The 12,500-nt window shown below is 58.4% G+C and overlaps 1 protein-coding gene across 4 annotated transcripts in view; it reads left to right on the top strand.

Moving 5' to 3' along the window:
- CDC16 (cell division cycle 16) overlaps window positions 1-12,500 on the top strand; it is an 82,123-nt gene that overhangs the window by 38,743 nt on the left and 30,880 nt on the right. For all 4 annotated transcript variants that reach the window (XR_012931604.1, XM_076058372.1, XM_076058373.1 and 1 more), the window contains 2 exons: window positions 9,130-9,216; window positions 10,236-10,371. Coding sequence is in view for 3 of the 4 variants with exons in the window: in XM_076058372.1 (XP_075914487.1) it covers window positions 9,130-9,216; window positions 10,236-10,371 (223 nt within the window). In the remaining variant the exon portion in view is untranslated. The remainder of the gene's footprint in view (window positions 1-9,129; window positions 9,217-10,235; window positions 10,372-12,500) is intronic.

Here is a 12,500-nt window from a genome sequence, read left to right on the forward strand (position 1 = left end):
CTTCCACATGCTCACCACTCACCACATGCTCACCGCACGCGAGGGTGAGACACCCGCTCACCCCCACTGCTACGAGGCCTTCCACATGCTCACCACTCACCACATGCTCACCGCACGCGAGGGTGAGACACCCGCTCACCCCCACTGCTACGAGGCCTTCCACATGCTCACCACTCACCACATGCTCACCGCACGCGAGGGTGAGGCACCCGCTCACCCCCACTGCTACGAGGCCTTCCACATGCTCACCACTCACCACATGCTCACCGCACGCGAGGGTGAGACACCTGCTCACCCCCACTGCTACGAGGCCTTCCACATGCTCACCACTCACCACATGCTCACCGCACGCGAGGGTGAGACACCCGCTCACCCCCACTGCTACGAGGCCTTCCACATGCTCACCACTCACCACATGCTCACCGCACGCGAGGGTGAGACACCCCCCTCACCCCCACTGCTACGAGGCCTTCCACATGCTCACCACTCACCACATGCTCACCGCACGCGAGGGTGAGACACCCGCTCACCCCCACTGCTACGAGGCCTTCCACATGCTCACCACTCACCACATGCTCACCGCACGCGAGGGTGAGACACCCGCTCACCCCCACTGCTACGAGGCCTTCCACATGCTCACCACTCACCACATGCTCACCGCACGCGAGGGTGAGACACCCCCCTCACCCCCACTGCTACGAGGCCTTCCACATGCTCACCACTCACCACATGCTCACCGCACGCGAGGGTGAGGCACCCGCTCACCCCCACCACATGCTCACCACTCACCACATGCTCACCGCACGCGAGGGTGAGACACCCCCTCACCCCCACTGCTACGAGGCCTTCCACATGCTCACCACTCACCACATGCTCACCGCACGCGAGGGTGAGACACCCGCTCACCCCCACTGCTACGAGGCCTTCCACATGCTCACCACTCACCACATGCTCACCGCACGCGAGGGTGAGGCACCCGCTCACCCCCACTGCTACGAGGCCTTCCACATGCTCACCACTCACCACATGCTCACCGCACGCGAGGGTGAGACACCCGCTCACCCCCACTGCTACGAGGCCTTCCACATGCTCACCACTCACCACATGCTCACCGCACGCGAGGGTGAGACACCCGCTCACCCCCACTGCTACGAGGCCTTCCACATGCTCACCACTCACCACATGCTCACCGCACGCGAGGGTGAGACACCCGCTCACCCCCACTGCTACGAGGCCTTCCACATGCTCACCACTCACCACATGCTCACCGCACGCGAGGGTGAGACACCCGCTCACCCCCACTGCTACGAGGCCTTCCACATGCTCACCACTCACCACATGCTCACCGCACGCGAGGGTGAGGCACCCGCTCACCCCCACTGCTACGAGGCCTTCCACATGCTCACCACTCACCACATGCTCACCGCACGCGAGGGTGAGACACTCGCTCACCCCCACTGCTACGAGGCCTTCCACATGCTCACCACTCACCACATGCTCACCGCACGCGAGGGTGAGACACCCGCTCACCCCCACTGCTACGAGGCCTTCCACATGCTCACCACTCACCACATGCTCACCGCACGCGAGGGTGAGACACCTGCTCACCCCCACTGCTACGAGGCCTTCCACATGCTCACCACTCACCACATGCTCACCGCACGCGAGGGTGAGGCACCCGCTCACCCCCACTGCTACGAGGCCTTCCACATGCTCACCACTCACCACATGCTCACCGCACGCGAGGGTGAGACACCTGCTCACCCCCACTGCTACGAGGCCTTCCACATGCTCACCACTCACCACATGCTCACCGCACGCGAGGGTGAGACACCTGCTCACCCCCACTGCTACGAGGCCTTCCACATGCTCACCACTCACCACATGCTCACCGCACGCGAGGGTGAGACACCCGCTCACCCCCACTGCTACGAGGCCTTCCACATGCTCACCACTCACCACATGCTCACCGCACGCGAGGGTGAGACACCTGCTCACCCCCACTGCTACGAGGCCTTCCACATGCTCACCACTCACCACATGCTCACCGCACGCGAGGGTGAGGCACCCGCTCACCCCCACTGCTACGAGGCCTTCCACATGCTCACCACTCACCACATGCTCACCGCACGCGAGGGTGAGACACCCGCTCACCCCCACTGCTACGAGGCCTTCCACATGCTCACCACTCACCACATGCTCACCGCACGCGAGGGTGAGACACCCGCTCACCCCCACTGCTACGAGGCCTTCCACATGCTCACCACTCACCACATGCTCACCGCACGCGAGGGTGAGGCACCCGCTCACCCCCACTGCTACGAGGCCTTCCACATGCTCACCACTCACCACATGCTCACCGCACGCGAGGGTGAGACACCCGCTCACCCCCACTGCTACGAGGCCTTCCACATGCTCACCACTCACCACATGCTCACCGCACGCGAGGGTGAGACACCCGCTCACCCCCACTGCTACGAGGCCTTCCACATGCTCACCACTCACCACATGCTCACCGCACGCGAGGGTGAGACACCCGCTCACCCCCACTGCTACGAGGCCTTCCACATGCTCACCACTCACCACATGCTCACCGCACGCGAGGGTGAGGCACCCGCTCACCCCCACTGCTACGAGGCCTTCCACATGCTCACCACTCACCACATGCTCACCGCACGCGAGGGTGAGACACCCGCTCACCCCCACTGCTACGAGGCCTTCCACATGCTCACCACTCACCACATGCTCACCGCACGCGAGGGTGAGGCACCCGCTCACCCCCACTGCTACGAGGCCTTCCACATGCTCACCACTCACCACATGCTCACCGCACGCGAGGGTGAGACACCCGCTCACCCCCACTGCTACGAGGCCTTCCACATGCTCACCACTCACCACATGCTCACCGCACGCGAGGGTGAGACACCCGCTCACCCCCACTGCTACGAGGCCTTCCACATGCTCACCACTCACCACATGCTCACCGCACGCGAGGGTGAGACACCCGCTCACCCCCACTGCTACGAGGCCTTCCACATGCTCACCACTCACCACATGCTCACCGCACGCGAGGGTGAGACACCCGCTCACCCCCACTGCTACGAGGCCTTCCACATGCTCACCACTCACCACATGCTCACCGCACGCGAGGGTGAGACACCCGCTCACCCCCACTGCTACGAGGCCTTCCACATGCTCACCACTCACCACATGCTCACCGCACGCGAGGGTGAGACACCCGCTCACCCCCACTGCTACGAGGCCTTCCACATGCTCACCACTCACCACATGCTCACCGCACGCGAGGGTGAGACACCCGCTCACCCCCACTGCTACGAGGCCTTCCACATGCTCACCACTCACCACATGCTCACCGCACGCGAGGGTGAGACACCCGCTCACCCCCACTGCTACGAGGCCTTCCACATGCTCACCACTCACCACATGCTCACCGCACGCGAGGGTGAGACACCCGCTCACCCCCACTGCTACGAGGCCTTCCACATGCTCACCACTCACCACATGCTCACCGCACGCGAGGGTGAGACACCCGCTCACCCCCACTGCTACGAGGCCTTCCACATGCTCACCACTCACCACATGCTCACCGCACGCGAGGGTGAGACACCCGCTCACCCCCACTGCTACGAGGCCTTCCACATGCTCACCACTCACCACATGCTCACCGCACGCGAGGGTGAGACACCTGCTCACCCCCACTGCTACGAGGCCTTCCACATGCTCACCACTCACCACATGCTCACCGCACGCGAGGGTGAGACACCCGCTCACCCCCACTGCTACGAGGCCTTCCACATGCTCACCACTCACCACATGCTCACCGCACGCGAGGGTGAGACACCCCCCTCACCCCCACTGCTACGAGGCCTTCCACATGCTCACCACTCACCACATGCTCACCGCACGCGAGGGTGAGACACCCCCCTCACCCCCCTCACCCCCCTCACCCCCCTCACCCCCCTCACCCCCTCACCCCCACTGCTCCACAGTTGCTAGTGAGATGTTGACTACCTCGCCTGGTGTGCAGGAGGTCGTGGGTTCCATCCTGACCCCTGGCGATGTCTGAGTGAGTGGGTGAGATGTTGACTACCTCGCCTGGTGTGCAGGAGGTCGTGGGTTCGATCCTGACCCCTGACGATGTCTGACTGAGTGGGTGAGATGTTGACTACCTCGCCCGGTGTACAGGAGGTCGTGGGTTCGATCCTGGCCCCTGACGATGTCTGATTGAGTGGGTGAGATGTTGACTACCTCGCTTGGTGCGCAGGAGGTCGTGGGTTCGATCCTGACCCCTGACGATGTCTGACTGAGTGGGTGAGATGTTGACTACCTCGCTTGGTGCGCAGGAGGTCGTGGGTTCGATCCTGACCCCTGACGATGTCTGACTGAGTGGGTGAGATGTTGACTACCTCGCTTGGTGCGCAGGAGGTCGTGGGTTCGATCCTGACCCCTGACGATGTCTGAGTGGGTGAGATGTTGACTACCTCGCCCGGTGTACAGGAGGTCGTGGGTTCGATCCTGGCCCCTGACGATGTCTGATTGATTGGGTGAGATGTTGACTACCTCGCTTGGTGCGCAGGAGGTCGTAGGTTCGATCCTGACCCCTGACGATGTCTGAGTGAGTGGGTGAGATGTTGACTACCTCGCCTGGTGTACGGGAGGTCGTGGGTTTGATCCTGACCCTGACGATGTCTGAGTGAGTGGGTGAGATGTTGACTACCTCGCCTGGTGTGCAGGAGGTCGTGGGTTCGATCCTGACCCCTGGCCATGTCTGAGTGAGTGGGTGAGATGTTGACTACCTCGCTTGGTGCACAGGAGGTAGTGGGTTCGATCCTGACCCCTGGCGATGTCTGAGTGAGTGGGTGAGATGTTGACTACCTCGCTTGGTGCGCAGGAGGTCGTGGGTTCGATCCTGACCCCTGACGATGTCTGACTGAGTGGGTGAGATGTTGACTACCTCGCCCGGTGTACAGGAGGTCGTGGGTTCGATCCTGGCCCCTGACGATGTCTGATTGATTGGGTGAGATGTTGACTACCTCGCTTGGTGCGCAGGAGGTCGTAGGTTCGATCCTGACCCCTGACGATGTCTGAGTGAGTGGGTGAGATGTTGACTACCTCGCCTGGTGTACGGGAGGTCGTGGGTTTGATCCTGACCCTGACGATGTCTGAGTGAGTGGGTGAGATGTTGACTACCTCGCCTGGTGTGCAGGAGGTCGTGGGTTCGATCCTGACCCCTGGCCATGTCTGAGTGAGTGGGTGAGATGTTGACTACCTCGCTTGGTGCACAGGAGGTAGTGGGTTCGATCCTGACCCCTGGCGATGTCTGAGTGAGTGGGTGAGATGTTGACTCCCTCGCCTGGTACACAGGAGGTCGTGGGTTCGATCCTGACCCCTGACGATGTCTGATTGAGTGGGTGAGATGTTGACTACCTCGTCTGGTGTACGGGAGGTCGTGGGTTCCATCCTGACCCCTGGCGATGTCTGAGTGAGTGGGTGAGATGTTGACTGCCTCGCCTGGTGTACGGGAGGTCATGGGTTCGATCCTGACCCCTAACGATGTCTGAGTGAGTGGGTGAGATGGTGACTACCTCGCCTGGTGTACGGGAGGTCGTGGGTTCGATCTTGACCCCTGGCGATGTCCCCTACCTCCTCGCGGTGCCGGACGGGCAACTCTGTCGTGGACAATGCTGTGGCGGGAGGTCCAATTTCGATTGGCTCCTCCCCTCATGGCATATGTGTCCACCACAGGGGCTAAACGGGGGCTCTGGACGGGTGCGAGGGGCTGGTAACCCCTCCACCTTCAATTAATTACCACTAAACCGCGAATTAAGTATATAAATAATAAGCTTGTGCCGGAGGCCCCGGGGGGCCAGGCGTCTATGACGTCTCCTGGCCAAACCCCAATTGGCGGAGGCAGGAGATTGAATCTCTACCCTCGGGGTTCCTCCAGAAACAATGAAAAGCCACTACGTGTGGCCACGTGGAATGTTCGAACACTCACTGCGGAGGAGAGGCTGCCACTCCTCTATCGGGAGCTGGACCGGTACCGCCTGGATCTATGCGGCATTCAGGAGGTCCGGTGGACCGGTTCTGGCTCCTGCCACCATGAGGGGTGGACAGTCCTCTACTCGGGGCAGCAGACTGCCAAACAACAGGGTGTGGCTCTTCTTTTGAACAAAAGAATGAAGGGGGCGTGGGAGCGTGGCGGTGAGGTGTGGGAAGCTGTAAGCCCCAGGCTACTTTGGGCTCGCCTTCCCATCAACCGGAGGCGAGGAGTGGTGGTCGTGGTTACTTATGCCCCCACCGAAGACGAACATCCGTGGAGGGATGCAGGCAAAGCCGATGAATCACATGCCTTCTATGACCTCCTGTCACAGGTGCTGGATAAAGTGGCCCCTCGGGATAGAGTCATCATGTTGGGTGACTTCAATGCCCGAGTTGGTCATGATGCTGGCACCTGGTCTGGAGTGATTAGAGGGCATGGGCCAGATCAGCTCAATAACAATGGTAGGAGGCTGCTAGATTTTTGTGCAGCCCATGGGCTTGTAATTACCAACAGGCTGTTCCGGCATCGGCACATCCACACAACATCATGGATGCATGCCGGGTCCAAGCAAGAACATCTGCTGGACTACATAGTGACGGACCAGCGGATGCGAGCCCATGTCCTTGACACCAGGACCTACCGTGGAGCTGATCTGCCCTCTGACCATCGACTCGTCATCTGTAAGATGCGGCTGCCATTTTTCCACTCCGGTGGTGGGTGTACTCCCAGGACCTCATTCCAACCTAAAGTGGCCTGGTCTCAGTTATCTGATGAAAGTTGCAAGCGAGAATTTCATCATCGCTTGCGGCTGGGATTGGCATCGTCCCCGACTCCTCCTGATGTCGAGGGTAAATGGGCGAGGTTTAGGACTGTGACTCATGCAGCTGCAATGGCTGCTTTGGGTTCGCGGTCCAGACCTCCCCAGAGACCCTGGGTGACAGAGGAGGTGTTCAGGATGGTTGAGAAAAAGCGACAGGCCCACTGTCATCGGCTACAGAATCCCACGTCAGAGAATGAGGCTTACCGCAGCCTTCGCTCGGAGGTTCGGAGAGCCGTGAGGCGCTGCAAGGATGGGTGGTGGTCGCGGGTTGCTGAAGAGATGGAGTCTGCCTCAGTGGCCGTGATCACAAATCTCTATTTAACTCCATCAAAAAAGTAACCTGCAGCGCCACACCTATTACCATCATTAGGGGAAAAAACGGTGATCCAATCTCCGACCCCCAGGAACAGGTTTGCAGATTTGCTGATCATTTCTGTGAGGTCCTGGGGGAGGGAAAATCCCTCAGCCCGGAAAACATCGTGGCACAAAGTGAGGACGACCCTGCTGAGGCTGCGGTGCCTCAAATATTGGAAGAAGTCACCCCCTGTGAGTGGCTGGCTGAGGTGCCATCTGTTGAGGAAGTACTGAAGGCCATCCGGAGTCTGAGACCAGGAAAACCAGCGGGCAGAGATGATCTCCCAAGCGAAATGCTGTGGGTGGGTGGCGTTTGTGCACAGACTGCCCTATATGACATCATAAGAACAGTCTGGACCACTGGACGGGTTCCGCAGGATTGGAAGGATGCCCTGGTGGTCCCCCTTATTAAGAAGGGGGACCGCACAGACTGTAACAACTACAGGGACATCTCACTCCTCAGTGTGCCGGGAAAGGTCCTGGCAAGGATTATTCAACATCGCCTTGCCAGGCACGCTGAGGAGAGGCTTGCGGAGCCCCAATGCGGTTTCAGGAAAGGGCGGTCCTGCACAGATGCCATATTTTCTGTCCGTCTGCTACAGCAGAGGTGTAGGGAATTCCAACAAGACCTACATCTCTGCTTTATTGACCTGGTCAAGGCCTATGATACCATCAGTAGGCCTGGGCTCTGGGTTGTTCTTCGTGCTTTTGGAGTCCCTGACCCTCTGCTCACGATCATTAAGGACCTTCATGATGGTGAGCGGGCCCGGGTAAAACTACGTGGCCGGGAGTCAGAGCCATTCCCTGTACACCTTGTGTCACTGTGTGTGTGTCACTGTGTGTGTCACTGTGTGTGTGTCACTGTGTGTGTCACTGTGTGTGTGCCACTGTGTGTGTCACTGTGTGTGTGTCACTGTGTGTGTGTCACTGTGTGTGTCACTGTGTGTCACTGTGTGTGTGTCACTGTGTGTGTCACTGCGTGTGTGTGTCACTGTGTGTCACTGTGTGTGTGTGTCACCCTGTGTGTGTCACTGTGTGTGTGACACACTGTGTGTGTGACACACTGTGTGTGTGTCACTGTGTGTGTGTCACTGTGTGTGTGTCACTGTGTGTCACTGTGTGTGCTACTGTGTGTGTGTCACTGTGTGTGTGTCACTGTGTGTGTGACACACTGTGTGTGTGACACACTGTGTGTGTGTCACTGTGTGTGTGTCACTGTGTGTCACTGTGTGTCACTGTCACTGTGTGTCACTGTGTGTGTCACTGTGTGTGTGTCACCCTGTGTGTGTCACTGTGTGTGTGACACACTGTGTGTGTGACACTGTGTGTGTGTCACTGTGTGTGTCACTGTGTCACTGTGTGTGTCACTGTGTGTCACTGTGTCACTGTGTGTGTCACTGTGTGTCACTGTGTCACACTGTCACACTGTGTGTGTGTCACTGTGTGTGTCACTGTGTGTGTGTGTCACTATGTGTGTGTCACTGTGTGTCACGCTGTGTGTGTCACTGTGTGTGTCACTGTGTGTCACTGTGTGTGTCACTGTGTGTGTTACTGTGTGTGTTACTGTGTGTGTGTGTCACTGTGTGTGTGTGTCACTGTGTGTGTGTCACTGTGTGTGTGTCACTGTGTGTGTCACTGTGTCACTGTGTGTGTCACTGTGTGTGTCACTGTGTGTGTGTGTCACTGTGTGTGTGTGTCACTGTGTGTGTGTCACTGTGTGTGTCACTGTGTCACTGTGTGTGTCACTGTGTGTGTCACTGTGTGTGTGTGTCACTGTGTGTGTGTGTCACTGTGTGTGTGTCACTGTGTGTGTCACTGTGTGTGTGTCACTGTGTGTGTCACTGTGTGTGTCACTGTGTGTGTGTTTCACTGTGTGTGTCACTCTGCACAGAGCGTGAGCTCCTGGCCTCCCTGGAGCAGCAGGGCTCCCGTCACGACGCTCAGCTCCTGCGCTTCCTCTACCAGAACAAACTCAAGAAGTGACCAGGCAGCCCCTCCCCCTCATCCCCCTCATCCCCCTCATCCCCCTCATCCCCCTCATCCCCCTCCTCCTCCTCCCTCCCCCTCCTCCCCCTCCTCACTCCCCCTCCTCCACCTCCTCCTCCCCCCCCCTCCTCCTCCCCCTCCTCCCTCCCCCTCCTCCCCCTCCTCCTCCTCTCCTCCTCCCCCTCCTCTCCTCCTCCTCACTCCCCCTCCTCACTCCCCTCCTCCACCTCCTCCTCCCCCCCCCCTCCTCCTCCCCCTCCTCCCTCCCCCTCCTCCCCCTCCTCCTCCTCACTCCTCCCCCTCCTCCCCCTCCTCCTCCCCCTCCTCCTCCTCTTCACTCCCCCTCCCCCACCTCCTCCCCTCCTCCTCCTCACTCCTCCTCCTCCTCACTCCTCCCCCTCCTCCTCCCCCTCCTCCTCCTCCCCCTCCTCACTCCTCCTCACTCCTCCCCCTCCTCCTCCCCCTCCTCCCCCCCTCCCCCTCCTCCCCCTCCTCACTCCCCCTCCTCCTCCCCCTCCTCCCCCTCCTCACTCTTCCTCCCCCTCCTCCCCCTCCTCCCCCTCCTCACTCCCCCTCCTCCTCCCCCTCCTCCCCCTCCTCCCCCTCCTCACTCCCCCTCCTCCTTCTCCTCCTCTCCTCCCCCTCCCCCTCCTCTCCTCCTCCTCCTCCTCCCCCTACCGGCAGCTGTGGCACACACAGAGGTGGTGGGTGTCCAGCACCACCACGCCCGGCCGCCTTTGTCTCTCCCCCAGTGGCGATGTTTTACCACACCACCACCGCTCCACCAGGCACTCATTTGCGGCTGAGTCGACCTAGTGAAGGCCCAGGACCGGTTCAATAAATGGTCACCGGTGTTGGAGCGGTGATCCCAGCGGTGATCCCAGCGGTGATCCCCGCGGTGATCCCCGTGATGATCCCCCCGGTGATCCCCGCGGTGATCCCCGCGGTGATCCCCCCGGTGATCCCCGTGATGATCCCCCCGGTGGATGTTCTTCTCTCTGTGCCCTTTGCAGTACAACAAACCGAAGCCGGCCGAGATTCCCCGGTCGCTGGAGAGACTCTCGGAGAATCTGGACGTGGTGATGACGGTGGCCGAGAGGCACTACTACAACTGTGACTTCCCTGCCTGTTACACTCTCACATCGGCGTGTGTAACACACACACACACACACAGACACACACACACACACAGTCACACACACACAGACACACACACAGACACTACTACAACTGTGACTTCCCTGCCTGTTACACTCTCACATCGGCGTGTGTAACACACACACACACAGACACAGTCACACACAGACACACACAGTCACACACACAGACACACACACAGGCACTACTACAACTGTGACTTCCCTGCCTGTTACACTCTCACATCGGCGTGTGTAACACACACACACAGTCACACAGTCACACACAGACACACACAGTCACACACACACACAGACACACACACAGACACACACAGACACTACTACAACTGTGACTTCCCTGCCTGTTACACTCTCACATCGGCGTGTGTAACACACACACACACAGACACACAGAGGCACTACTACAACTGTGACTTCCCTGCCTGTTACACTCTCACATCGGCGTGTGTAACACACACACACACACAGAGGCACTACTACAACTGTGACTTCCCTGCCTGTTACACTCTCACATCGGCGTGTGTAACACACACACACACACAGACACACACACACACAGACACACACACAGGCACTACTACAACTGTGACTTCCCTGCCTGTTACACTCTCACATCGGCGTGTGTAACACACACACACACAGACACACACACAGACACACACAGACACACACAGGCACTACTACAACTGTGACTTCCCTGCCTGTTACACTCTCACATCGGCGTGTGTAACACACACACACACAGAGGCACTACTACAACTGTGACTTCCCTGCCTGTTACACTCTCACATCGGCGTGTGTAACACACACACACACAGAGGCACTACTACAACTGTGACTTCCCTGCCTGTTACACTCTCACATCGGCGTGTGTAACACACACACACACACAGACACACACACACACAGACACACACACAGGCACTACTACAACTGTGACTTCCCTGCCTGTTACACTCTCACATCGGCGTGTGTAACACACACACACACAGACACACACACAGACACACACAGACACACACAGGCACTACTACAACTGTGACTTCCCTGCCTGTTACACTCTCACATCGGCGTGTGTAACACACACACACACAGACACACACACAGACACACACAGACACACACATACACACAGACACACACACACAGGCACTACTACAACTGTGACTTCCCTGCCTGTTACACTCTCACATCGGCGTGTGTAACACACACACACACAGACACACACACAGACACACACAGTCACACACACAGAGGCACTACTACAACTGTGACTTCCCTGCCTGTTACACTCTCACATCGGCGTGTGTAACACACACACACAGTCACACACACACACACAGACACACACAGTCACACACAGACACACACAGACACACACAGACACACAGAGACACACACAGACACACACACAGACACACACACACACAGTCACACACACAGACACACACAGACACACACACAGACACACACACAGACACTACTACAACTGTGACTTCCCTGCCTGTTACACTCTCACATCGGCGTGTGTAACACACACACACAGTCACACACACACACACAGACACACACAGACACACACAGTCACACACAGACACACACAGACACACACAGACACACAGAGACACACACAGACACACACACAGACACACACACACACAGTCACACACACAGACACACACAGACACACACACAGACACACACACAGACACTACTACAACTGTGACTTCCCTGCCTGTTACACTCTCACATCGGCGTGTGTAACACACACACACACACAGACACACACACACACAGACACACACAGTCACACACACAGACACACACAGACACACACAGACACACACAGGCACTACTACAACTGTGACTTCCCTGCCTGTTACACTCTCACATCGGCGTGTGTAACACACACACACACACAGACACACACAGACACAGACAGACACTACTACAACTGTGACTTCCCTGCCTGTTACACTCTCACATCGGCGTGTGTAACACACACACAGACACAGTCACACACAGACACACACAGACACACAGACACACACACAGACACACACAGACACACACAGGCACTACTACAACTGTGACTTCCCTGCCTGTTACACTCTCA

Source organism: Petromyzon marinus, assembly GCF_048934315.1.
Source record: "Petromyzon marinus isolate PM22_M1 ecotype Great Lakes invasive population chromosome 70 unlocalized genomic scaffold, UKy_Petmar_22M1.pri1.0 chr70_unloc.4, whole genome shotgun sequence".
NCBI classification, from domain to species: Eukaryota; Metazoa; Chordata; class Hyperoartia; order Petromyzontiformes; family Petromyzontidae; genus Petromyzon; species Petromyzon marinus.